The sequence below is a fragment of the Scardinius erythrophthalmus genome, assembly GCF_964197995.2.
Source record: "Scardinius erythrophthalmus genome assembly, chromosome: 14".
NCBI lineage: Eukaryota > Metazoa > Chordata > Actinopteri > Cypriniformes > Leuciscidae > Scardinius > Scardinius erythrophthalmus.
Genome location: NC_138234.1, coordinates 20,768,054 through 20,795,598, shown reverse-complemented (window position 1 = coordinate 20,795,598; position 27,545 = coordinate 20,768,054). Strand labels below are relative to the sequence as shown.

General features: G+C 37.2%; 2 protein-coding genes across 4 annotated transcripts; one reads left to right on the top strand and one right to left on the bottom strand.

Moving 5' to 3' along the window:
- The first annotated feature begins 1,135 nt into the window (after window positions 1-1,135).
- slc30a7 (solute carrier family 30 member 7) lies at window positions 1,136-16,552 on the top strand. The gene is made up of 11 exons (XM_081385246.1): window positions 1,136-1,632; window positions 2,151-2,252; window positions 4,841-4,954; window positions 5,118-5,205; window positions 5,303-5,432; window positions 5,524-5,676; window positions 5,843-5,893; window positions 8,977-9,112; window positions 14,646-14,736; window positions 15,051-15,200; window positions 15,300-16,552. Exons 1-11 carry the CDS (start codon window positions 1,553-1,555, stop codon window positions 15,345-15,347), a joined length of 1,143 nt encoding a protein of 380 aa, XP_081241372.1. The 5' UTR covers window positions 1,136-1,552; the 3' UTR covers window positions 15,348-16,552.
- Window positions 16,022-27,002, bottom strand: dph5 (diphthamide biosynthesis 5). 3 transcript variants are annotated; one of them, XM_081385248.1, is made up of 8 exons: window positions 26,935-27,002; window positions 26,618-26,794; window positions 24,712-24,836; window positions 23,625-23,733; window positions 20,673-20,793; window positions 19,276-19,315; window positions 18,155-18,258; window positions 16,022-17,977 (listed from the first exon to the last, which is right to left on the bottom strand). In XM_081385248.1, exons 1-8 carry the CDS (start codon window positions 26,944-26,946, stop codon window positions 17,745-17,747), a joined length of 921 nt encoding a protein of 306 aa, XP_081241374.1. In that variant the 5' UTR covers window positions 26,947-27,002; the 3' UTR covers window positions 16,022-17,744. The 3 variants fall into 3 exon arrangements, with proteins under 3 accessions (XP_081241374.1, XP_081241375.1, XP_081241373.1); XM_081385249.1 differs by having other exon boundaries at window positions 16,028-17,977; window positions 26,618-26,754; XM_081385247.1 differs by having other exon boundaries at window positions 16,028-17,977; window positions 26,588-26,794; window positions 26,935-26,995.
- Window positions 27,003-27,545: the final 543 nt, after the last annotated feature.

Below are 27,545 nucleotides of genomic sequence, written 5' to 3'. Positions count from 1 at the left end.
TGGCAGTTAGCACGTTTATTATTCTTGGGAAAATCTTTTTACACAAGAATAGATTCCTGAAAACACTTCCAAACGTTTACCTTTTTCACAAAGAACTGTGTCATTCTTATCGTTAAAATTAATGAAGAAAAATAGTGCCTTAATCTTATGTACTTTGATAGAGGATCTTTTACTTGAATTAATTTTTATTTATTTACTTATTATTTATATTTTCTTTATCTTATGCTATGATGCTTGTTTTCTGTCTGATTAAGATCAGTGTCTGTTTATATTGTTCAATAAAGTTTTGAAGAAAAAAAAAAAAAGATCTTTGACCAAAGTTTCTACTAGAAGCCTGTGCCTAACTTTGTGATAAAAGAGTGACACCTGGCGGTTTTGTGATGTAAAAATTCATTATCAATAATCTTCCATGAACAGAAACACTCCAGCTGACCTGACTATGTACTAACATAAGTAATCAAAGCAATTTCATAAATTAATATTCCGCTCTATCTTTTTGAATATTATCTCTGATCAATACATTCACACAAAGAAGAAACCTTTTAATTGGAAAACGTTATGTATATATATATATATATGTATATATATATATATATATATATATATATATATATATATATATATATATATATATATATATATATATATATATATATATATATATTATGTTTTGTTGACAGTTTTCAAACCTACAGAAGTCTTTCACTGTTTCACAATATTAAGAAATAACTTAATTTAAATTCACACATTTCAATTAACATACATTTACAGTATGCAACCTTAACTATATAATAATTTCTATTCTTAATATTAATACAAAAAATGATTATGGGTATATCTGAAAATTTTTAAAATTGATGAAAAAATTAAATAGGGCATTATTACTCAACTTTTCATGAAAAAAGAAAATAATTTATGATATTGTTAGAAGGATAATATTTAATATATTGTTAGAATGTTAGAAGGATATTTGTAACATTCATAAATAAATAACAACAATGATATTATAAGATATGATCAACTTCTGCATATGAAAATAATAATTTGTCTAAATAATAATTCTTAAATATTCAGTCTATTATATTCTGAAATTTAGTTTTATTTCTAATAATTTTATTTCAGAATTTTTAAAAACTGGTTGGATAGATTAAAAAGCAAATAAATAAATGAAAGAATAATTTATTATTGTTAGAAGGCCAATATTCATTAGCCTATACTTGCATATTATCAGAAGGATATTTCTAACATAAATAAATAAATAAACCTCAACCTGAATATTTCTAACATGGATGTATAAATGGTTTGATTATTTAAATATATAATCAAAGATGAATGAATGAATGGATTAAAACACATTACACGAGATAAACATTACAATGAGTCTACATTTATTTAAGAAAATCTGTGGGGTTTGTTCAATACCAGTTCCACCGACCGGGTCAGTGACATGACGCGCGCGACGTCGGCGCGATGACTTTCCGCTGTCTTGCGTCCAGACGCTCGTGAAGCCGCAGTGCTGCTCAACGGCTAACCGGAGACGCTTCGCTGAAACATGCTCCCGTTATCCATCAAAGATGACGAGTACAAGCCTGCCAAATTCAACTTGTTCGTCAAGTTATCGGGCTGGTTCAGGTAACGACGCTTAAATGTATAATAATTCATTGAGTTTCACTCACAGCTGTCGGTTTTGTGTGGCTAATGCAGTTAGCATGCTAGTTAGCTCGCGAAACTGTATTAAAAATGTGTCTGTAAAACATTATTTAGACGAATTCCTCTACAAAATATATAGAGTGAATAAATACATCCTGAAAAGTTATTTTAACTGATATGACAAGGAAGCAGAAAGCTTCAGGTTATCGTTCAGCCAGACAGATGTTAGCAAAGCGAAGTTAACATTTAACAAAATGTGTAATGTCACTCAATTTACTTTATTAAATTTGTTAAAATATATTCAACAACAAAACACGTCTATTAAGAGTGTGTTTGGACCCCATGTCATTTCCCCAGAGCATTTCATTTGAATAAACTTCAGTCGTGTGTTTGTTAGCTGTGGGTTTAACGTTACAGCCAGTCTGTCTGGTAAGTCCGCTTTTTAAAATGAATCAGTCATGAAACTTCCTCTCTATTTTTGTCTTTGTGTTCCTCCCCAGATCAATTCTTGCCGATAAAACCTCTCGCAATCTGTTTTTCTTCCTGTGTTTGAACCTGTCCTTCGCGTTCGTGGAGCTGAGTTACGGCATATGGAGTAACAGGTAACGTTTACAGGAGGGGGCCAAACACACAAGAATATGCCACGTATGTCTAATGTGGGATGAGCTAGTGTGCTTTTGTTTTGGGCCTTTACGAATGTTTTGAATGGAGTTTCTCCCATGATCTGTTATCATAGTCATCTTTTAAGTGAGATTGATGGCTGATCAGAGTTAATAAAATACAGGATGTGGCTCAAAACCTATTGAGGTTTTTTATCTAGACGGCATATGTGAGCATATAGGTATGTTTGAATGTTTAACAATGCCTTTAATGCCCAAAAATGCTTTTTAGTGAAGCAGATCTGGCTTGGTTTTGAGAAATAGCTGGAATATTCCAAATACACCAAATATGGGGAAAGTGGCATTAACCATTTGTATGCCATTGTATATTAATCACAGCATATATTCCCATTTATACACCATACATACTTTTATTTTATGTATATATATATATATATAATATATGTGTGTGTATTTATATGTATATTTATGTATATGTACAGTACCAGTCAAAAGTTTGGAAACATTACTATTTTTTTTGTTTTTGAAAGAAGTCTCTTATGCTCATCAAGCCTGCAGTTAAAAAAAAAAACAGTAATATTATGAAATATTATTACAATTTAAAATAATGGTTCTCTTTTTTAATATATTTTAAAATGTCATTTATTTTTGTGATGCAAAGCTGAATTTTCATCAGCAAGTACTCCAGTCTTTGGTGTCTTATGATCTTTCAGAAATCATTCTAATATGATGATTTGATACAGTTGTGCTGCTTAATATATTTTTTTTTGGAATACTTTTTTCAGGATTCATTGATGAGAAAAACGTTAACAGCATTTATTCATAATAACAGCATTTATTCAAAATAAAAACATTTCTAACAATAGCCTATAAATCGTTACCATCACCTTTTAGCAATTTAACGCATCCTTGTTGAATTTAAGTACTAATTTCTTAAAAAAAAATAGTTATTGTTCCCAAACTTTTGAACGGTAGTGTATATTGTTACAAAAGATTTCTATTCTAAATAAATACAGTTCTTTTTAACTTTTTATTCATCAAATAATCCTGAAAAAAGTATCTCAGGTTATAAAAAAAATATTAAGCAGCACAACTGTTTCCAACATTGATCATAAATCAGCATATTAGAATGATTTCTGAAGGATCATAAGACACCAAAGACTGGAGTACTTGCTGATGAAAATTCAGCTTTGCATCACAAAAATAAATTACATTTTAGTATATTAAAAAAGAGAACCATTATTTTAAATTGTAATAATATTTCATAATATTACTGTTTTTTTTGTGTGTTTTTTTACTGCAGGCTTGATGAGCATAAGAGACTTCTTTCAAAAACATTAAAAATAGTAATGTTTCCAAACTTTTGACTGGTACTATATATATATATATATGATGTTTATTAGTAAATTGTGCACACTGACAGCAATTTGCAATGACAAAGTTAACAGAAGTTTTTTATTTTCAGTTTTTACGTGGAATTATTGTTTTATGTTTTTGTTATTGTTGTTGTTTAATATAATAATTTATTTAATACACTGATAATATTATGCAAATTACACAATCCCACGAATGGGAGTGCAGACAGTGAAGCTTTATTTATTATTGTTATCATTATTTGATGAATAATAATAACAAAAATGATAATAATTATAATATGTAATTATTGTAATAATTGATCTTTACTATATTCATCATAATAACAACAATACTATTATTATAATTATTATTGTTAATTATAATTATTTATACACTGATAATATGCAAATTATAATAATTATTATTATTCCTACTATTTTTTTTAATCATCAATTATTATGGTTATTTGACTGTGAACACTGTCAGCAATTTGCAATGACAAAGTTAGTAGAAGTTTTTTTTTTCCAGTTGATGTGAATAATTTTTTTTTGTTTACATTTTATTATTGTTGTTTAATTTAGTAATGTATTTAATACACTGATAGTATTATGCAAATTAATGACACAAATCCTACAAATGGAAGTGCAGATAGTGAAGTCGTATTATTATGACAATAATAATAATACTATTTTGTAATAATTTTATGTAAAAATTATTACTTATTATAATTGATTTAATACACTATCTGTCATTTGAAATTATTATGCGAATGGGAGTGCTTGCAGCAAAGCTTGAATTCTTTTAATAATTATATTAATAATAATTTTTTATTTCGTTTTTTTATAATAAAGTCTCTGTCATTTGAGAATGAGAAAGTGAATTATTATTATAATGAACTATTTCGTTGTATTTGTACATTTAAAAACAAATATAAACATTAATAAGAGTATAACTTATAATATTCTTTTTTTACTTACATTTTTATTCACTGAAATTATTTATCTATTTAATTGCACAGTTTGACCCACTTGCAACCAACAATACTTGACACCCAAATCTCTGTCAGTATGAACATACCTTTGTCTTCAAATGAAAGAGTGAGTAATGTCTAACAAAAGCCCTTACGCGACTCTGACCTCAGTATGAGGTGGGATGCAGTTCTCAGGTTTCATGACTATTAAACACTTCCCTTTTTGTGTTGCTTTGATTCTCAGTTTAGGTTTGATATCCGATTCCTTTCACATGTTCTTCGACTGCACGGCTCTCCTGGCAGGCCTTGCAGCATCAGTCATCTCACGGTGGAGGTCCAATGACTCCTTCTCATACGGGTGAGAGACCACTTCACAACTTAAAACAACTTTTGTGCTAGAGCACCAATGACACAAGTTTCCTATGAAGGATATACTTCTGCTTGCGTGGTGTTGACAGGAAACGCCTGTCTCTGGTTGCATCACTGCATTCTAATCCAAGCCCATTTCATTATTTTTGTAGGTATGTCAGAGCAGAAGTTCTTGCGGGCTTCGTGAACGGCCTTTTCCTCATCTTTACCGCCTTCTTTATCTTCTCAGAAGGAGTAGAGGTACGTACGATTATAAGATTACAGTCGATTCACTTGCCAAGTGACACTGATCCAGTCAAATCTGTTTGTGAATGATGCCATCTCGTCTTCCCACCAGAGGGCGCTGGAACCCCCTGATGTGCACCATGAACGCTTGCTCCCGGTGTCCATAGCAGGGCTGTTGGTGAATCTTGTAGGAATATTCGTTTTTCAGCATGGAGGACATGGACATTCACACGATGGTGAAGGTAAGCATCTTGTAACCATTAGGTGAAACCGGTCCGAGTCGTTTACACACGTGCTTCTTCATAGATGTGTCATCTTGTGTACAATTTTAAGGTCATGGCCACAGTCATTCTCTGTTTAATGGGAGTGTGGGACATGGACACAGTCATGGAGACCACGGCCACAGTCACGAGTCCAAACATGGACATGATCATGGGCATTCACACGGAGGACATGGCCATTCGCATGACGATCCCCACTGCCACGGTAAGACCTCAAGTTACCTCACTGATTTGCGTGCTGTATGAATCTGTTTTAATGCATCAGATGTGTTATTTGGTGTCCTCATGCTGTGGCAAAATTTTAGAAGCTGTTTTGATACATCGTGATGGTGTCTGGTATAGCATGATTCATTTCTAATCTGTGTCCTCAGATGACCAATCGCACACACCGGGGAAAGGCGCCAGCAAGCAGATATTACAAGGTATGTTTTTTTAATGTATGTTTAGTCACCTCCAGATGGCGCTAGAGATCTCTTGTTTAACGATAATCAGCATGCTTTTAGCAAGGTACCAGATATGAAAATATTTACTATCAGGTCTAGACAGCTTTTTCCTCTTTTATAGGCGGTCAATATTTTGAATTCTTAGTAGATGAGGTTCTGTAGTCGTAACAATTCGGAAAATTATGCATCTTCATTTAAACAAGGAAAACACTTGAAATGAGTGGTCTACATCAGATGTGACTGGATGATGGACTTTTATGTGTGATGAAGTGACACCTCTGACCACCCCAACCTCTAACCTTTGACTCGGACTCTAACCTGGTTAACACTGACACTAGAGCAAGTGCGGTACACTGTCGCTTTAAATCCCTTTGTCCGAGCTTGTGTGGGAAAGAGCAGAGCAGAGAAAGTAGTTTGTCCCCTTCACCCTGGCACACACAGAGAGAGAATGGATCCTTTGGGAGGCCTGCTCGAGGGAGAAAGAACGGGGCACAGAAGGGAGGACCATGTAGAGAAGGGGGAGGGGGGGAGAGGAGGTGACAGTGCAAAAGGTTACGCTGCCTCCATCCCAGCCGTGGATCCTCTTCTCCACTCACAGTGATGAATTGCAAGTAGATTGTACCAACCTTCCATCCTGAAGCTCGTCATGTCTAATTTGGCTATGTTTGGAATAGCATTCTAGTGTACTACTCTTACCTTTTACACAGAGCTTAGTATGCTAATTTTCTCAGTGCGTAGAATACTTAGATGTACTGTGTTTGCCAAAATGTGCAGTGTGCAATATAATGCACTGCACATGCCAATGGTTTACATTTTCACACAATTATCATCATTATTAAATTGGATTTCAATTTAGAATAATATAAATACAATTATTAATATATTATATTATTAATTTCCCGAAATGTTATTTGGGAAAAATATAATGAAATATATTAATTCCATTATCATGATTATTAGTAGTAGTATTAGTATCATTATGAGATGAAAATATTAGTTTAAAATATTAGTAGAAAATATTAATAATTGATATTATTTTACAAAAGACAAATGTTTTCATTAATAATAATAAAAAAATATTTTAATAATAAGAAAAGTAATTTGACAAAAAACATTGTTAATAATAAATTAAAACAGTTTTATTACTATTATTATTATTTTACAGAAATAGATATTATTATTATTAAGGAAATTTATATATTTATAATAATAAAGAGTGATATGTTTTAAGTGTTTTTTTTTTGTTTTTGTTTTTTTATATTTAATGAATAATATAATGTATTACTGTGTATGTGTGTGTGTGTGTGTATATATATATATATATATATATATATATATATATATATATATATATATATATATATATATATATATATATATATACCAAAATAAACACTTTCATTTGTCTACTGTTCCCATTACTACTTTATTGTCTTAATTGTTGGCAGTATATCCTGCATATAATTTGGTAAGCTAGTATTCTATTCAAAACACAGCCTGTTTATAAGGATGTGGTGAGCTCCAGCATTCTTGATATTTTTCTAGTATTTGCTTTGACCGCATTTGGACGGGGTCTTCACTTATTAGGGAGTTTGCTCCAATACTGCGGTCATGCTTTCTGCAAAACTGAGAGTAACCGCAAGTATGTCATCTCATTCTGGGGAAAGGAAAGGACTTAGTGGACTGTCTCATGGCGTGCCATCACACCACAGTCCACAACTATTCTCCAGTGTCAAGACAGGACAGCCAGTACAGACCTTTGAGTTTAGGAAAAGTTGACTAACTCACTTCAAGGTTTTAACGGAGTATTGTATGTTTTGATATATTCTGGAGATTTTGTCAGGGAAGACAGTCTTACAGGTTGGCTATTCATTCTAGGATGTTCTCGATTACCTGTTTGTGAAATGACATCATCAGTTTGAGGGTTACCACTAGACATGGACATGGTATCCCAGACAGCAAGTTCGTTATGTTTTGAATATGGGTGCTAGCAAATGTTGTGTCCTCATCTCAGACTCAATATTAGTGATTTTTAAGTGAAAACCAGGACCTTTCATGTAGACAAAAGCCCCAGTGCAGGGGTTTTCAACGCACTGCACTTAATTTTATATTCATTTTAATATAATTTGTTATACATATTAAAGATTTAGTTATAATATTAATATTACATATATTTATACTAATTTGAGAAATCCTAAAATACATTTTGAATATTTTTGTATATATTTATATACATTACCATTAAAAATTTTGAGGTCAGTTTTAGGGATGCACAATATATTGGCCATCATATCAGTACTGACCCATATTTTAATTTGTAATGTTAGCGTTATTGGCCCGAAAATTTGGATTTAGATTTATCGGCCAATATATATCTGTTATCGGCTTTGAAATATAATGAATTATCTGTTATTGGTATCAGCTAAAATGTTCATATCTGTGCATCTGTAGTCAATATAAATATATATTTAAAGAAATTCACCTTTATTCAGCAAGGATGCATTAAATTCATCAAAAGTGGCAGTAAAGACATTTATAATGCTACAAAAGATTTATTAAAAAAAACTGTTTTGTTGAACTTTCTATTCATCAAAGAATCCTGAATTTTTTTTTCTCCCACAAGAATAAAGCAGATGATCAACATTGATAATAATTATAAGAAATGTTTCTTGTGCTCAAAATCCGCATATTAGAATGATTTCTAAAGGATCATGTGACTAAAGACTGGAGTAATGATGCTGCAAATTCAGCTTTGCATCACAGGAATAAATTACATTTCAAAATGTACTGAATTAGAAAACAGTTACTGTAAATGATAACAATATTTTACAATATTACTGTTTTTACTGTATTTTTAATCAAATAAATGCAGCCTTGGTGAGCATAAGAGCCTTCTTTCAGTCTTAGCAACCCCAAATTCTTTCAATCTTAACAACCCCAAATTTTGAATGGTAATGTGTATTTTTTTTTTAGGTTTTGGAACAACTAACATTTACATTTATTTGTTTAGCAGACGCTTTTATCCAAAGCGACTCAAAAAATGCCAATTTTCTTCATTGCAGGAGTTTTTCTTCACATTGTTGCGGACACATTGGGCAGTGTCGGAGTCATCATATCAGCCATCCTAATGCAGAAATACGACCTGATGATCGCAGACCCAATCTGCTCCATGCTCATCGCACTTCTCATAGGAGTGAGGTGAGTACGCACACCTCAGCCCACGCTATTATGAGCATTGACCTCTCTCGACTCTGCTCAAGACATTCTCCACCCTCAACCCCACCCAGAAACCCTCAACAGCACCCAACACAGATCATACAAAAGCCACTTCACAGTGCCCTTCACCAAGAGCCCTGTGGAGCCGTTGGCACTCCAGCCGGGTGAATTACAGGATACACGCTCGGAGGGTGGAGCCCAGAGCACTTTCTCAACATGTGGCAAAGCCAGAAAACCCAGGACTGGAGCCTCTCATGTGGCATTTTTCAAACAACTCCAGTCGAGCAGGGAAATATGCATGCTTGTCTAGCATTTTTGTGCCTTTGTTCGCTTTTTAAACCTACCAAATCTTCCATTCCTCCTCCATAATCTCAGAAAAAGCAGCAGATAGTTTTATGGTGATGAATAGGCTTTATTTTTTCTGTGTGATGTAGGTAAATGTGCTTTACGGCTGTGTAAATTTGAGCAGGAGCTGCTGTGTGTGTGCCCCATGTTTAAATTGCAGATGGCCTGCGGTTACTGTGCTTGAGTGAAATACCACCGTTCCGATGGAGAACGCGCAAACCCCTTTTTGCAAAATGCACAAGTCTTTCCCGTATATTCATCTCGTCTCTCCAACCCCCCTCTTCCTCGCTCTTGTCCGTGTTTGAGGCTTTTCTTCTCCCTCTGGAATGTGGTGGCGATCTGTGAATGTTACTGCAACAAAGGCATCTTTTAAGATGGATTTTTCCTTCTCTTTGTTTCTCAAATAGGGGAGGTTTATGTCAGACAGAGACCCCAGCTTAGACATTTTTTCCTCTCTGTTCTTGAGTTTTCCATGCATTTGCAGAGTGGCAAATACTGAGAATTGAGAGTAAGGCTAAGAGTATGGCAGCTCTCCCACATTGCACCTGCGTGACGGCGTCTCGGTCTCATTCAGGTGCAATCTGGAGGCGGATCTGGTATGGCACACACACAAAGGTATCACATGAAAATGGAAAGCCCTTCATTTCCAGAGCACACAATTAAAATTGTTGCAAACTAGAACAGAGCTTAGCCTTCATCTCGTAGCTCTAGACGTCTCGTTCCTGTGGTCCATATGTAGGCATTGTCTTTTGACGCTAACAGATTTTGATATGACTAAACCTGTATTGGTTTTCTCAGACCTCAGATTAAGAAAAAGTCCTGGCTGTGTTCACAATTGAATACTGGGCATTAAAACTACTGTTCAAACATTTGGGGTTGGTAAGATTTTTTTGGGGGGGTTGGTAAGAAGGCTCTTCTACCCTTCTGACACTTGATTAAAAAAAATGCTGCATACAGTCTGCTACACTTTAAAAATAATATGTGGAACAGTATGTCAAATTGCTTTATTATGGCATTTCAAGCTACATTCTAAATCACATGACCCAAATTAAAACTTTATTTTGTATTTTTAATCAAATTTTATGTCAAATTGGTCAAAGAATGAGTTAAAAAGTTAAATTGTGGAAGTAATAACTTCTGATTGGAAGGCCATGTCAAACACATTGCATTGTGGGATACTGTAGTATAGCTGTTTTCGTCAAAACAATTTTGGACCTTTTTTTCAAAGTATTTTATGTCGTGTTCCACTTAAAGTTGTGGGATAAAACACCCTTTTTCCAAATGTAGAAGGTCAAGGGTACTTGCGAAATTTGTATACTATATACTGCGGAAATAGTAGTATTCTAGTATGCTCTTCTGAAAACAGCCCAAGAAAAGTGATGCATTATCCAGAACTAGGCTTAATGTGTTTGGGGAAACCGGCCTGTTGCGTATATAGATTTATTAAACACATGATACCAGCATGAAAGATTTGGACCAAAGCACAAATTCATCTGCAACTCTAGACTCTCTTATGCGTTTGAACTTCATGTCTGTGTACGTCTGGCACCGCAGAATCATTTATTGTTCGAGTCTTGTGAGAGATAAACCATAATTGGCCGCGTGGAATGTCTGTGGTTCTTCGTTTGATCGTTAAGATGGACTCTGCTTTGTTTGGACAGCGTTTTTCCCCATGCACCCCACATTGTGAGATTAATATTCTCAGTAGAGTGCCTTATTTTGATCCAGCCATCTTGCTCACATTCAGATGTTTGACCTTTCACTAGGGTGAATGACTTCTCCTTCATCAGTCGCACCTGAGGCGTGACCCATGTGCGCGGGACTCGCCGGCAAAAGATCCCCCGCTGTACGCGAACCGGGGCGTGTTTAGCTAAGGCCGCTCTGGGTGTGGTAGCCTTGCTTTAAGGGGATATCTGGGGAGCTGTCTTGGTACCCTGTGATTAGTAAGAGGGAGTGGAGGAGTCCTGCTGCTGTGACCTACAGCAGTCCCCCACCACCAAAGTCTTCCAAAGACCACTAATCGCTTTGGGTCACAGCCTAAAGCCCAAGGAATGGGTAGGGAACGTTAACAGTAATTAACATTTGTTCTGGGTGTACTAAGCTGGGCCTTTGAGGATGGATTCGTTTGTCTCTGCAAAGCTGCTTTTGTTTCATGTTACTGTGTTATTCTTTGATTTACTGTATTTCTTCACATAATGTGCTTTAGCACTGTGCTGGCTGCATAACTAGCTACTTTACACCATACTGGTTTTCAGAATTCTAATTCATGGTGTTTAATTGGTGGGGGAAAAGCCACATATACATGCAGCGTCATTCACTTAATTTTAGCTCAGCTCTGCATATTAAAATAATGAACGTTCACTGTTAGTATCATTATGTACGTTCAACTTAATTTGTTTTTAGTTCTAGTTTCTTTTAAGTTCTAGCTCTTATAGAGCATATTTAAAAACAATTATTTGATTATTTTTGCGTAACATTTCATTAAAATACATACAAAAGATGCATGATTTATATGTAATTTAATAAAGGAATGTTATGCAATAATAATTGAAATATGCATACAGTATATATTATTAGGCTAGATAATATTCTAATATATTTAATATATAATCACTTATTTAGCTATATTTATTTATAAAAAATATAGTAGACTCTAAATATGATTTTTGTATTTTAAAAATAAAATATTTAATTTAATTAAAAAAAAAAATTAGTCTTAATTTTTTAGGTGAAATGAGACATATGATTCATCCAGGTTTACTTAAATTGTCTTATATATTCAGATTGGACCCCTTTTTACAATCAGCTTTGTGGCAAGAGAAAAAGTTTTAGTATTAGTAATCATTTATAGTAAAGTATTGGTGGAGCTGGTCAGATGTTCAAATGTCTGTAGACACTCATACTACAAAAATATGCCCTTGAATCCAGACATACGGTTTTTTTTTTATGTTCAAAGCCTAATAGCTATTTGACCATAACTTGAGTGCAGTATGTTCCTAGCAGTAAATCACCTTCAGCATTTTGTGGTAGAATCCCAAGAACTTCTTGCCCTAGAAATGAAAAAAGTTTGTTTCCTTTTCCATATAAATCTCAAGTTAAAAGTACCTGCTCTAATTCCCACTGTGCCGATTCAGACGCAGACTTCACTAAGGTCACATCATTCCTGCGGTGGTTCTGGTGTCATAAATGCTTCTGCGCTCCAATTAGGGACTAGGTTGTCTGGGCGTGATAACCAATAATTTCTGTGCGGTTTAGAAGTGCTTGTGTTTTACTGTGACTCCAAGCTGGTTTCCAAAAAGCTCAAAGGTGATTACATTCGTCCGTGCAGAAGTAATTTATCCTGATTGCCACCCTGACCTAGGTGGTGACATTTTGTCGATGTCACTGGCCAGCTTACCCTTGACTCTCGCACGTAATTGTATTTTGGCTGACTGAGTCACTAATGTAACTGCATTACGGGGTTTTTCGGACAGGTTAGCGATCAAGCACCAGTGAACGGTGAGTGCCTCTGTTTCAATGAACAGGAAGGTGTGGAACAATAGTATGATGTCAGAGGTCTGAGGTACCCTCATCCAGTACTTTCCTGTTTTCATTTTGTTTTCTAAAAGAGGGACAAACAGACCAGTTACTGAGAGGAATGCACAGTGGCCAGTTGTATGATGACCTGTCACAGTACATGGCGATGGGAAACATATGGTCATATGTTGCAGTGGAATAGGTAACAGGCAATAGAAAATCCTTCAGGAAGTTGGCATGTTCTGTGATGGGACATGCTATACTTCATATAACACTATTTTAAACAGCATTTATTCTTAATTCTATTCTTTATTTATAAATGCACCTAATTTTAATCAAGAGTGTACATGGAATAGTAGTATATAAAATTGCGTATATAATGTATTAGAAATGCGGTCAGTCTGCTAGTAGACTTGATTCATTTTACTTTCCAAGCTGATAGATCCGAAGAAGGACGAGACAGACCAATCAGGCTCTGGTATCATGTTCCTATATGGCTTTTATATAGATTACAAGTTTGTTCGGTTGCTTGGTAAACCACAGTCTTTTTAAGTGAAGTATTAACAAAAATGTTTGCATGCGTTGCAATTTAACAAGTGCATTTAACGCATTACCTAATGTTACTTGACCACAAAGAGTCCTGAGTAGTCAGTAAAGCTATAGATTGGTCTGGAGCGCAGTGTAATATTACTCATCTGTGCTCTCAAAGTAGGGCAGTGAAAGTCTGTAGCACCTGACAGGAACATTTCAGCCGAGTCAAGACATGACTATTGTGAAATCGATGCCTTGGGAGTAATATGATTGCAGTTTGTAATAATTTACCAGAACAATGTTGGGGTTATAATTATTTTTAAGGCTGACGTTGCTATTTTTGACTTTTGTTAAGAAGGTCAAATGTTGTGAAATGCTTTGTTGATTGCCACATTTGCGTTTCAGTTTTGTGAAGGTCTAGGAGAGACAAAGATCAGCTTCTCCACTTTGGCGTGTCCCAAACTGAGGCTGGGGTTTCAGGGAGGAGTTCAGGAGAACGTGGGGGTGATCGAGTAGATTAGGGACCGGTAAAGAAGTCCAAACCAAGGAACCCTCTAATGGTTCCCAGATGGAGCAGTGGTCAGGCCTTGAAGGTTTGAAAGAGGACTGATGACTTTATAAGATGCTGGCCTAGCCAAGACCTAGCTTTGATGGGGCAGAAACGGCTGACTGGTTAGGAGAGAAATAGTCTTTTAGTAACCAGTCATCCGTTTCTGCCAAGTGATTCTTCTGCAGAATGAATGGGTTTGGATGTCTATCCTAGTGTGCTTAGGGTTGCTCGCCGGCTCACGCGCACTACATCTGTTGAAATGACATCAGCACAGCTCTCTGCTACTCCACCCCAACTATAAGATGGGCAAGTTTATGTTGGACCATGTTTAGCATGCTCTGAAAAAATCATGACAAACAAGACCTCTTTTTATTAGGATTATGACAGAATTTCCTCTCCCCAGTTTTATAACAAGATGTGTCAAGCTGTAAAATCACAAACCAAATCATACCCAATGACGTCTTTATGTGTGGCGTCCCTTCCTGTTGCCAGAGTTTGCCTTGTACTTGGCGCTCCATTGAGTTCATTTCTGATTGAACGGCGACTCATTTCTCACTTTCCTCTTTCCCACAGTGTGGTTCCTCTGCTCAGGGAGTCCATAGGGATCTTGATGCAACGGACGCCTCCTTCTCTGGACCATGCCCTTCCTGAATGCTACCAAAGGGTGAGTCGTTTCCATCTCCTGGATCCTGTTCTTCATATTTGCCTACTTGGTTAGAGAGAGTTTCAGGATAATCTGGGATATCAACTGGGATTGTAGCCAAGTTGTCCCAAAAATGAACTAGCTAACCAAGTAGCCACATTTGAAGATTGAGGAACTTGACACCGTATTGAGGGTCTGATCTTTAAACTTTATCCCGCTGCAAAATGGTGATGCCAGGTTGTCCTTAAACATTTCTAGATAACCAACGAATTTGGCCTTAACATGGCATGTCCCGTTGCAAGATTGCATTTGCTAACCAGTAATGTTCTTTGCAGGTCCAGCAGCTTCAGGGGGTCTATAACCTTCAAGAACCTCACTTCTGGACCCTTTGCACAGACGTCTACATCGGTACACTCAAACTCCTTGTGGCGCCCGATGCAGATTCTAGATGGCTTCTCAGCCAAACGCACAACATTTTCACACAGGTGGGGACTGTTGAAGAATATGGCTTGAACAAAGTCATCTCGCTCATTAAAGGTCATTTCAAAGTTTCCATTACGTGATGTTTTCCGCCCTGTGCCCAGGTTGGCGTCAGACAACTGTATGTTCAGATTGAGGTGGCTGCCATGTAGGAGTTGGCCAAATTTCTCCTGATCTTTGGGAGTCCCGGGACCAAAGACCTTCTGTGCTGCTGTGGGGAAGTTCTCCACCTCAACCCATCTCTTTGGGTTTCTGTCGCTCCACCTCCATCTTGGATCAAGATGGAGCTGGTGCAGTCCAGCAGTCTGACTCCACTCTTGCCAGAAAACGACAACTGACCAGCTACAACAATCTGATGTTTTGGAGGGAAGAAAGAACTTGCAACATTTTTGCACCCTCTTGGTCATTTGAAGTTTGTTTTTTGAAGTTCCCCATTGCTTTTTACTTTTATGATCCCACCAAACTGTTTCTTTTCCTCATAATTGTCGCCCTTTTCCATGATCAGAATGGGGTTTTAATTATTGGTGGTATGAATGTGGAGTTCAGTGGACATTTGTAAAAACAAAACAAAAAATAGCAGTATGTGATTCATTGACTCTTTTTGTACATCGCCTGCTTTATGTTTCAGTTGCACAGTTGTAAAGAGGTGCAGAAATTGTTTGCTAATGCCATTATGTAAACATAAACAGATTTGCCTGCAATTTCTTAAGTGCCTTTTTAAAAACGATCATGGACAATCGCTTGGACCGCGTTTGATGGTCAACATGAATGCGATGAAAACTGGATCTTTATGAATTTGAGTTGTCTACAATTAAAACATTCCTTTGCATTTGGCTTTGCTCTTTAATGCATGGTGTAAAGTTTGTATGAACAAACCTCATATCAACAGAACGACAAGAAACGAATTTCAAACATAAATCTGATGAACGACTTGAGTGGAAATCATTAAACTCCTATTTCACTTTTTTTTATGCACAAAGAAGGTACAAGCATCAGAAGCCAACTTCACCATATTTGCAGTAAAATGTCAGAGGCTATTACTGTTTATTTCCTTTCAAGTAATAGGTGGAAACAGTTAATCAAGATCGTTTAGTCCTGTCTGGACACAGACCTTTTCCAGTTTAAATTGGCTTGATTTCCTTCAGTGAATTTCTCATATAAATAAACCTTTTATCGTGTGTTCAGCTGTAATTATAAATCTAAGCAAAACAAAAAATTATTCTATTCTGCAATAGCAAGGTTGAAGAAAGGACATATGAAAATGTTTGGTTGCTTCTGAATGGTCCAATTATGTATTTTGAGGTTATGAGTTTCATGACAATATCACATTAAAGTGTCAAACCAATTGTTAAACCTTATTTTTACCAAGCTATTCAAATTGCATCAACATGTTAGATTTCTTACATATCTTTATATATGTAAAATTGCTTTAATGTTAGGTAAAATATTCATGAACCACAATATTGTTCACAGATGGGTTGAATGCAGTGTTTTCAACCCTACCACTGAAAGGATATAAAGACAATTTTACACTGACATTTCACTTCTCCTTTGTAAGAATAAACCATGTTTCTTTGAGAAACACAGGATATTCTTGAGGGTGTTATCACAGAACCAGTTTCAACTAGTTGCTTCTTAAAATGTTAACTGGAAATATAAAACTGTTCGAAGAAAAAAACGAACGACAAAACAGGCCTACACCATGACGAGACAAGTTCTTGAAAACAATCAAATATATCTTACGAATATTTGGTGGTTAGAAAACTTCTTCAAACAATTAAGCCCATCACATAAAAACAACACCCCCACTTTTCCCCCTAGTTTTTTTTCCTTTAAGGTGTGCCCTTTCGGCTCATAACCTTCATTTGAAACAATAATTGTTTTATGAATCTGACTTTATATAAACAAACCAGAAAGAGGCGAAAGACTGTTTGACAATTGCTTGGCTCACTTTCTATGCAATTCATGCTGACAGAAATGAAATGAGAGATCACAAGCAAAACCACAGATGAAGATGAAAACAGTCAAACTACATGTTGAGCGATGATGTAATCAGTGGCGACCAAATGAGTGTCTTTATTGTATGAAAATCGATCTTCATCCATTATGACATGGGTGGGTACATGCTCAAAAGAATCTCAGAATTCACTTTTATCTTATTTACATTCTTACTGAGAAAGTTCCATTAAGAAAGGCTCTTGGTACAGAAACACGATGCCAATTTTGAAGAAAGCTCAATTTCATAGGCACTAATGCAACCCAGATGCAGTTGGTTCACAATAACCTTTTCCATTTCCTCTATTATAATTCCATAATTTATTTTTTTTGACAGCATGAACATGGCTACCAGACATCAAAATAACCATCCCACTCCCAATCTAAATCTTCTGCAACTCTGGCCCGACCGGTGCTTAAAGGTTAAAGTGGTAAACTTTGATCTGGAATTCTTCTGACCCTCCAGCCGCTCTAGCCTCTCATGGGGACCAACGTCTGTCCACTTGTCCTGGGAAGTGAACCTTTCTTCTTCAGGACCACAAGCTTCTTGGATATCAGGAAATGTATGTGGAACTATCAGTCATCTTCAAGGTCTTCAATCCCTCGGGACCGCTGAAGAGTTTCAGCATGTCCACCTCCAGAGGGTGAAGGTGTCCACTGATGATCATTGAGTGAAGTGGTCCTCCCAGGTCACAGGAGGCCAACTCACGCAGCGTCCCGGAACGGATGGCCTGGTCCTCGGCTCCGACCCGAGCCAGACCAACACACACAGTGTCTTCAGTCATTGCTGCATTGAAAGAAAGAACATAGGATAACCCTATGAAAACAGCTTTCAATCAAATCTAATTCAATTTTCCGTCAATGCTTGCCAGTGTCTCAAGCTGGCCAGACGTCCAGATGGTTCAACCACAGAGTTCATTTTAGGTTTTCATGCAATTCAGAAAGGTTTGCGAGAGTTTCTTACCCAGTTCCTCGCCACGATCCCGTCTGTTCTGTAGAATCTCCAGGAGTTGCTCAGCTGCCTGAGCGACAGTCATGTACCTGGGAGGCTCGTAAATCTTTCGACCCCTGGAAACAAAGTGGACTTGTAAACTTTAAAGTGAGCAGAAGTGTCTGGTGTCTTCTATTAATTTGTCTCAATCCCTGACAGTCTTGAAATTAGATCTGAGCTCTTAATGCGCAGGTAACTTGAAGTTGCAGTTGGTCCCAGAACCCTGAGCAAGAAGATGCCCATTAATGCAATTTACATCTGAGCTTTGAAGTAAAATACTTTGCATGCTTTACTTAAGGTGCACTAGCCATCCATCCTTGATGAAATCAGTCAACTTGAAGAAGCTGGAAACATGCTTTGAATTTCTTTTTGGGGCCGTTTCCCCCTCCCTGCAGTGAAGGGCATCAACCTCACTGGACAAGCATCTGACTGTGACCAAAATCATGCAGCATATGGTTATTCCATTTCCGAGTAATGGTACAACAGTGCCAATAAATCTGGGAGACATTAGCACACTTTCCAGCCTTGAACAGTGAACACGCACCAGGCCTAATGCTCGTCTCCTTATAGCGTACATAGTGGAACACTAAAACCCATTTGGGGTTTATGTGGATTGGATATAAAATTACACAAAGTACGCAACCATGGGGGGAGATAATTATAGGACACCAAGGAGAGAGCAAGGAGTTAACAGCCATCTTCTATGAGGAGAAATAACTCAAGTTCAACACCAGTGAAGGTTTTTCGGAAAGACTTGGAGTTCAAGTTTGAAAGCAGAGGATGAAGTTCCCCTATTGTCGATAAAACATTTCTGAAGGCTTCAGATGGGAAAATTATAATGTGGCAGTTCTGGAGGCGGCCCAGGGAAGGTCCATGATAACATATCATGCGTCCAAGTCAAACAAGCTGCCACAGTTTTTACTGTTGTTATTTTTTTCCAGCTCAACCAGTGTGCCCCCCTGCAACTCGCATGAATGTTAACTCAATGTCTGCTGCAAACCACAAATCGACCCTCCCGGAAAAGCACCACAGACTTGATATAAATCAGCAGAACCCCCTCATCCCCACAGAAAATCAGAAAGTGAGAGTCTTACCTCATTAAATTCTCCATGGTCTGCTCTTTGACTTTGATATCTGCGAAATAGGGGAGTTGTAAGTGCCGTCCGATACAATAAGCTTGGGTTTTATAAACTAGGCCTCTCTGGATGTTACTGTCACATCATAAATAGTAGGTCGCCCCTCCATCTGGGGCTGTTAACCCCACGCAGTCTGGAGTTAAGTACATTTTCAGACTGCACCTGAGAGAGGCCCATATTGAGAACAAAGCAAAGACAAATGTACAAATCATGACCAGTCATGTTCTCACACCATGTCTACACCGAAAGCATCGACGTTAATCTCAAAATGTTCATGAATTACAGCAATCAGGTGAAAGTTCAAGGCTAGACTTCGGCTACAGTCAAATAGGACAGTTACTTTGTTTGCTACTTTCTTTTGAATGCGTTTTTACGTCTACGTTTTTTTACCTTCCAACTTCGAAAAAGATGATTTAAATTAGTAAGCAAGATACCAGAAAATGTACATTATTAATTGAAATGTTATTGAAATATTGAATATTATTGAAACAGAATGATCTGACTATGTTGGGAGTAGACACTGGATTTGCCTAGATTTTTTTAGGTTTCCAAATCTTATTTTGAAAATAGTTTAGGAACATCAGCAAATAAATTGACCAATATTTGCCAGCTTGATGAATAGCCCATGTCTTGTTAGCAACATTATGATGAATGGATGCAGCGTATAGTCTTTGTGTTTTGTCTGTGTGTGTGCTTTTGTTGTGTCTGCGGGTTATTGTGTTAGATAAGCGCACTTGCGGCCAAGGGCGGAAGGGGGGGTGTCCCATCCCCGCCTCCCTCTGTTTGCTTTTGAATAATGAGGTTAATAACACTGATCCCTCCTCTCTTGCTCATTTTGGTCCTCGCTCTTGCTCTCCGAGTCCTCAGCTGGGAAGCACCTGGGGACTCCCACCACACCCACCATCCAATGAGACACAACCATCAATCCGTAGACTTCGATTTTACCAACATTCATTACCAAAGACGCCTTCCACTGGGAAATCCCACTGGTACTTTTGGGGGTTTATTGAGAGTTGTCTGGAAATCTCTACGGCACACAGATTTAAACATAATTTATTTGCTACCATCTGCCTCGGGGGTACCAAAGCATTTGCAACGGGTCCAAGTTTAATGTGCCCCCTGAAGGGAAAAGCCAATTTGACGGGACGTCAAAATACGCGGGTCGTCGCATCTGGTTTTGACACATTCATTGCTACAGTGACTATTAAAGATGCAACAAACATGCATGCTTGGATAATTGCTTGGGGACATGTGAGCTACGGGACAGACCGGAGAGCATGCCAATTGTACGACACCATATAACTTTCTATCTAAATATAACATCACGTTCACAAAGACTTGAAGGAAGTGCTTACCCAGCAGGCACAGCGTGTGCAGGCCCATATCCCTGTTCTTCTTGATCTTATCATAGAAGCTCTCGGGTCTCCACGTGTCCGTCCAAAACACAATGGACACTGTCTCACCAAAGTTGTAGAGCTAAGGAGGAAAATCAAGCAATCAAGTTCAGATTTAATTTACTCGCACAGCATCTATGCTTCAGTGTGTTAATGTAGACCATTTTCAGCTCCGTTTCAGCGACAAGGTGCTTCCTGTTATTCAGTAAGCATGACATCATTGTAAACACTAGAGTGCCGCACAGCTGACACAACAAAGTGTGATTACGGTTACTTTACGTTCTACAGACCTTGTAAAGCGCATATTAGTCCGATATGACCCAACCAGGGTTATTATAGATAATTGAAACTAAAACCATGAACAAAATTGTTATCTGTAATAAAACACAATTAAATTAAATGATTTTAATTCAGCTAGTTACCAACATTTCTCATTTTCAATTTGTTTAGCTTGATGTTCTAAAATAACACTGGACTCAACACATAGGTAGGGATCAAGTCATCAAACATCCAACCTAGGGATGTTAACCGATGACCGTTTGACTGATGGTTGACCGTATCAACGTTAACCGATCAAAGTTGTCGGTAGTCTGTAGTTTAATCTCTAAATTAGGCTATTATAGACAGTGGACTAAACGCTACTACAGTTAGCCATCTCATTCCAAGATCTTTTTGTGTGAAGTGATTTGTACTTATAAGGTGATGATGATCATCATCTTTCTTTATTATTGTTAGCACTACCTCAAACTAAAGCGGCGTCTCTTCGGAGCTGTCATTTTCTTAAATGAGCCGCGGCAATGTTTCAAATGAGCTTCTAACGGTAGACAAACGCCTTTATTTTCAACGCGATCACCTTGTACCCAAACCATTTCGAAACTAAGGAGCCATTTGTCCTCCGATTACATACAAGCTCCTCGGTGCCGCGTTTGCGGGACTGTTTCGCGCTGTAGGGGATTTTAAAAAAGTGACGTGAGTGGAAGGGCGGCGCCTGGGCAGTGTGTGTGTGAACGGGAGGCAGAGCGGCAGAGAGATGAGACAGAGTTGCGAAATTGCAGGCGCGGCTCGAAGTGGCTGTTATTTCAAATAGCGTAGCACATTTTAAACTAATCGGTTAACCGGTTTCAACCGGCTAATGAGGCTCTTTGGTTGGTCAAGAAAATTTTTAGTTTTCGCCATCCCTAATCCAACCTAGTCGGTTAGTTTAGGTAGACTAGTGACCTAGATGCATTTATTTTTGCTTAGCTCTAATAAATTCAGTAGTGATGATTTAAAGGGATGAAATTTAGAGTCACAACTTCATGGAGAGAGTTTTTACGAGGTGCCGCACATGATATGTTGGGGAAAAAAAACGTAACCAAAAAACGTAACCATGATGTCGTAACCAAAAATCAGGAATTTGTTCCTGACTTGTAAATTTAGTTAAATTGTGGAAATGGTGTTGGACTCAATTCAATGGACTCAATTCAACTAAACAAGGGAATTAATTAATATGTTTGTCGAACAATATAACTAAAACGAGGGAATTATTTAAGAAAACATGGCCACAAAATAATGTGTGAACAAATTCTTAATTCATGCCCACTACATATTTTTTTGTCACGTTATGTGTGGGGCTCAGTAGGTTTTAGCATGCTGATGATTTAGCAAGTCTAAGTAAAGAAGATTTTTTGAGGAGGCCATATTTTTTTTTGTCCATACAATGAAACTCAAAAGGGTCAAAAACAACAACATTGGACCCCATTGACTTTAATTGTATGGACAGTTGAACGTTTGAAACATTCTTCAAGATATCTTTTGTGTTCAGCAAAAGGAAGTCAGGTTTGGAATGAAATGAGGAAAGAAGATACATTTTTCATGTGAAATATCCATTTGAATTCAGCATGAAATATAATATTGTTTGCATGTTTCATTGTTAAAATTTAGTTTTGACCTCGTAATTTGTAATCAAAATGTCACAATGATCCGTCGAAATGTCAGACTTCACTCTAGTGGAAAACTCCGGTTAAACTCCGCCCCTTTCTTACAATCGACTGCAAGCTCGCATTCAGATCCGCCTTACAGAGGAAAAGATCTGTCGCTACTTCCACTTCGTTATGACTTAAGACCGTCATTCAGAATCCACTACCTAGTCATGGGGAAGTAGAACAAAACCAATCCTTCTAATACAATAATTTGTGTTTTGGGTAACAGATAGTTACACACATGGGTTGGGGAATGTCATGCTTTTTTCTGGCATCCCTATTTGTTGATTGAGTCCAATTGGCGCATCTTAATCTGCACCCAAAACAGTAATTGCAAAGTGTGTGTTAACCTACAAAATCCCTCAGTAGATGAGAGCGGCAGCTGCGGTAGATGATTTAGGACCTGCTTTTCCTACCTAAATAATATCCTTTAGAAATGGCGCCACTGATCTCAGATCAACTGAAAATGCCCATCGTGAGCTTAGGGCGGCATCTGGGGCCTCTTGGTACACAAAGCTGCCCTGACAGGTCAATACAGGGGGCTGTTATTGATGGCCACAAGGCTTCGTTGATAGACTCCGCTGGGACGCCTACAGCACAAAGGCCGTAATGCCGTTTGATCATTTTCACGAGAGACTGGGCACGAATGATGCGCAATAGCAAATTACGTTTTCTGGAAAGTACACGTTGACAATGACACCACGGGGAAGGTGCGGTCACATCAGCAACATTCCGGCAAACTTTTGTGTGGCGATGTATGAAGCACAACTGACAAAGGCGTCAATTTCAAACCAAGCAGCTTTTTGTTGGTCAGCGCAGCTGATTTGCATGACCGATTTGAACCAGTTCGTGGGGAAATATCTCGCCCTGACACGAAATTCACAATTCGTAGATTCCTATTGAAATGGCTGGATTTCGCCTGTGAAAATTCGCCAAACGGCGGTAAACGTACCTGCAATCCACAGCAGCCCACCGCGTTCATGATGGAGGCGTTGTGGATAACGCGATACCGTATCCCAGCATTCAGCGCTCGCAGAACCAGGTCGCTGTGAGTTGTGGCCCTGGAGAGAAGCAAAATTTATTTATTTGTTAGCGTACATTAATCCAAAATATGCGCCAACTGCAGATCGGCTACTTGTCGACATCTTGTCGACATCATGTGTTGTGCAGTTTAAAATTTGGAAATAATCATAATTGCGCCACAAACGCTTATCCTTTTCGATTTTGAATATATCATTAAATTTTATTAAACCCACACATTCTTCAGTGCAGGAAAATGAGGAGTCAGACCCCCATCCCTCCTCCCAGCTTTGTGGGTTTTGGTGGTTTGGATGGAAAAACGCTGGAGCCAAACACTTCGCAACCGTGACTAGAAACGATAGAGACGGGAAAGTGTGGCGTAATTAGCTCATCTCTTCTGGAGAGTTCCCAAAGTACCCAGACCTCAGGCAGTCCACATCCCACTAATCGTAAGACCGATAACATTACAGCCCAGAGCATTGGTGCTCAACCACTCCGTGGTTCAAATATTCTGAATAATAGGAAACATTTACATTATTTATCTACAATTAGGCTGTAGGAAGTGTATTCTGATGGGTTTTTTGTATACTTTTGGTTGAAAGGGAAATAAGTGCACTTAAGGGCATTATCAGAATCAAAATGAACCAAACAAGTCTGAACATTTCCTCCAATTTCTCATGTAATGTCTTTTTTCATTTTATGATGAAATATGAATTGGATAGGCTTGTGACAAAGCTTTCCAATAAAAGCCTGTGCAACATCTGAATTAAAATTTCCTGGTAAGGCACTGCACTTGTGGTAATTGTGGTTTAAGTGATGGTAATGTCAGAGTGACTCAAAACATCATATGACAAATATGCACAGAAACCACAAATGAAAGTTGCCAACTATATTGTTGAGGGTAAATCCTCCTCAACAGTCTGACCGGATGTTTTAGTTCAGGTCAAGTTTGCAGTTGTACATATGGATCAAATATGTCTTTAACAGTGGAGACTGGTTATTGTAGATGTTAGTCTTACCCAAAAGGATCACCAACCACCAGGAACGCCACATCACTGACATCTGCTCCCTTCAGGATCTCATCCGCCTGTTGTTCCACCATGTCTCTGTCTGCCAGCAGCAACTCGCGCCCATAATACTTCTCCTGAGACAGAAAGCAACGGCAGCAGAAATACATCAATATTTCAGATGATTCAAATGTTTCTTATGTGGGTTTTCATATTAGTGTTGCACTTTAAGCACTTTAGCTTAAATGTTTGATATTAATTTTGCAGACAAATATAATAATTTAATAACATTAGATTTGTAAGTATAATTAATATGATTCAAAATAAAAAATAATAAAAATAATTGAATTTCTTATTGGATAGTTGAAACAAACCATGATTTGACAAATTTGACTGGTAGAGTAATTTTATTTAAAGGAACACTCCACCGTTTTTTGAAATAGGGCTTATTCACCTTCTTTCCTACATTTAGATAGGTGGGCAAATGCATTTTTGTCTCAGTGCATGAATTGTTTTAGTTTGACAGGGTCGGCGCTAGCTTAGCTTAGCATAATGAATGGAATCCTTTGTTGCCAGCTAGCATGTCGTGAGTAAAAGTAATATATAAAAAAACGAGTACAAATAGCGATGCATATTAACACTAGGCGATTTCCTATGCAGATATTGACTTGGGACTATATTAGGGGGAAGCACAGGCGAAGCACTGCTACTTGGGCGCAGAGATATCACGCCCAAGTAGCAGTGCTTCGCCTGTGCTTCCCCCTAATATAGTCCTTAATATAATATAAGTCAATATCTGCCTAGGAAATCGCCTAGTGTTAATCTGCATCGCTATTTGTACTTGTTGTGAATACGCAGGCCACAAGAAGTAATTAGGTGGGTTTTTTCTTTTTTATATTACTTTTACTCACGACATGCTAGCTGGCAACAAAGGATTCCATTCATTATGCTAAGCTAAGATAGCGCCGGCCCTGTCAAACTAAAACAATTCATGCACTGAGACAAAAATGCATTTGCCCACCTATCTAAATGTAGGAAAGAAGGTGAATAAGCCCTATTTAAAAAAAAACATGGAGTGTTCCTTTAAAATAGCCTAGTTTTGATTCTCAAAATATTAAACATGGAATTCATATTACTTCTGATATTTTTGTAGGGCCAACACTCCCAAATAATCCAGAATGTCAAAGTGGTGTACACATTTTTTTTATTATTAATTTTTTTTATTATAATAAAAATGAAATATTGGGTTAAGTACGGCTGCATAACCTTATATTATCACTGCTTACAAAATAGGCTACTTAATATCAGAAAAACTTTTGTCTGCCATATCAGTTAGTGCAACATGCAGGAAGTCATTTTGTTGTCAAGTGACAAGAAAACTATTAAACAGGAAATGACATCACAGAGAGTCAGTAAAGTCCTTAAAAACATCACATATTTTGACCTTTTTATGAAAAGCCACGGCTAGTTCAGGTTAAAATGAGTAACCAAAAAATATATTCTTAATGTTCATGATTTAGGCTATACATTTTTAGCCTCGAAAAATATGTTTAAAAACTTTTATGAAATTAGTACGTTTTACTTTTTTTTTGTAGAATATGGAATAAACCTTTTCAGAAATATTTGAAAAAGTGATAAACACAAATATCATGGCATTTCATGGCATGTGTGTTTTAATCTAGTAAAAAAAAAAAAAAAAAAAAAAAAACATTTTTTAGATCATTCCAAGCATCATTTGTCATCAACCTGCATATTGCTGGCACGTGAGTACTAAGTTATCTACTATCTTAGATCTCAAATTACAGCAATATTTCAAAATGCAATCATAGCCTTCATCGAGATCATATCGAGCTGTCAACCGTCAAGATTCAGACCTAATGACACATACCAAAGCTAATTGCTTTAATGATCCACATACCAAAGCTTCCTTCCCGACGGTCAGTATGGACGTGTAAGCCTCCAAATAAACGCGACTACACTGTCGGATGATCTCTAAACCTTTGACAGTGATGTCTTTAGCATCGCCCAGCCCGAGACCGATGAAATACAACATCTCTAGATCAGAGAACACAGCAGGTTTCACCGTTACCCGTCGCTAAAAGGCGAAATCACAAAAGAACACATTAAGGAGCGCTTTAAAGAATGGGTACGAGTCAATATACTGTTTTGCGATCTTTTATCAGACACTAAAAAGCTTGCAGAATACATTGAGTTTCACTGTTATTCAGCACTCACATGGTGCCACATGGAGCAACTGACAACCACTGCCGTAAAGCATAGACTACTTCACGACAATGTCGCGTGCTGTAAGGCTGTAACCATAGAAACAGAATAAGCTGGACGTTCATTTAAAATCACATTTATTGTGTCTAGGATGTGGTGCACAGTTAATAATTGCCGTTAAGTTATTTTAAAGTTACAATAATATGTATAAAATGTTAATATTTGTTCATAATAGGCATATATTTGAATATATACTTCATTAAAAACCAATATATATAGGCTAATAGAAAGGTTTGAACAAATATTAGTGTAGTTTATACTGAGCAGACATCTGTATAACTTTGCTAACTAAATTGTAATTTTAGCACGTGTCTTTGTGTGACCTATAATTTCCACACAGCTCACAAAACACTGATTTAGAATAAATTCTAGGTGTTTAGTGGGCGAACTCTCACTAACCTTAAAACCACACATTCAGACATTGTGCAATTACAACCATATTGTGTAGTTTAGTGCAAATGGATGAATGATTGCCGAGTTCAGGGCTATTTGCTGTGCTGTTTGCTGTTTGTTTACTCGGTAAAGCCATCAGTTTCACCCTCAAATTGCAGAGAAACATTCTG

Bases quoted from the DNA above. Each gene is read 5' to 3' on its own strand.
- slc30a7 (XM_081385246.1), top strand. From the start codon at position 1,553: ATGCTCCCGTTATCCATCAAAGATGACGAGTACAAGCCTGCCAAATTC. The intron at 5,206-5,302 runs GTACGTACGATT...TCTTCCCACCAG, and splicing joins TCTTCTCAGAAGGAGTAGAG to AGGGCGCTGGAACCCCCTGA. The intron at 5,677-5,842 runs GTAAGACCTCAA...CTGTGTCCTCAG, and splicing joins TGACGATCCCCACTGCCACG to ATGACCAATCGCACACACCG.
- dph5 (XM_081385247.1), bottom strand. The intron at 23,734-24,711 runs GTAAGACTAACA...GCTTCTCTCCAG, and splicing joins GTGGTTGGTGATCCTTTTGG to GGCCACAACTCACAGCGACC. The intron at 19,316-20,672 runs GTAAGCACTTCC...CCTATTTCGCAG, and splicing joins GCACACGCTGTGCCTGCTGG to ATATCAAAGTCAAAGAGCAG.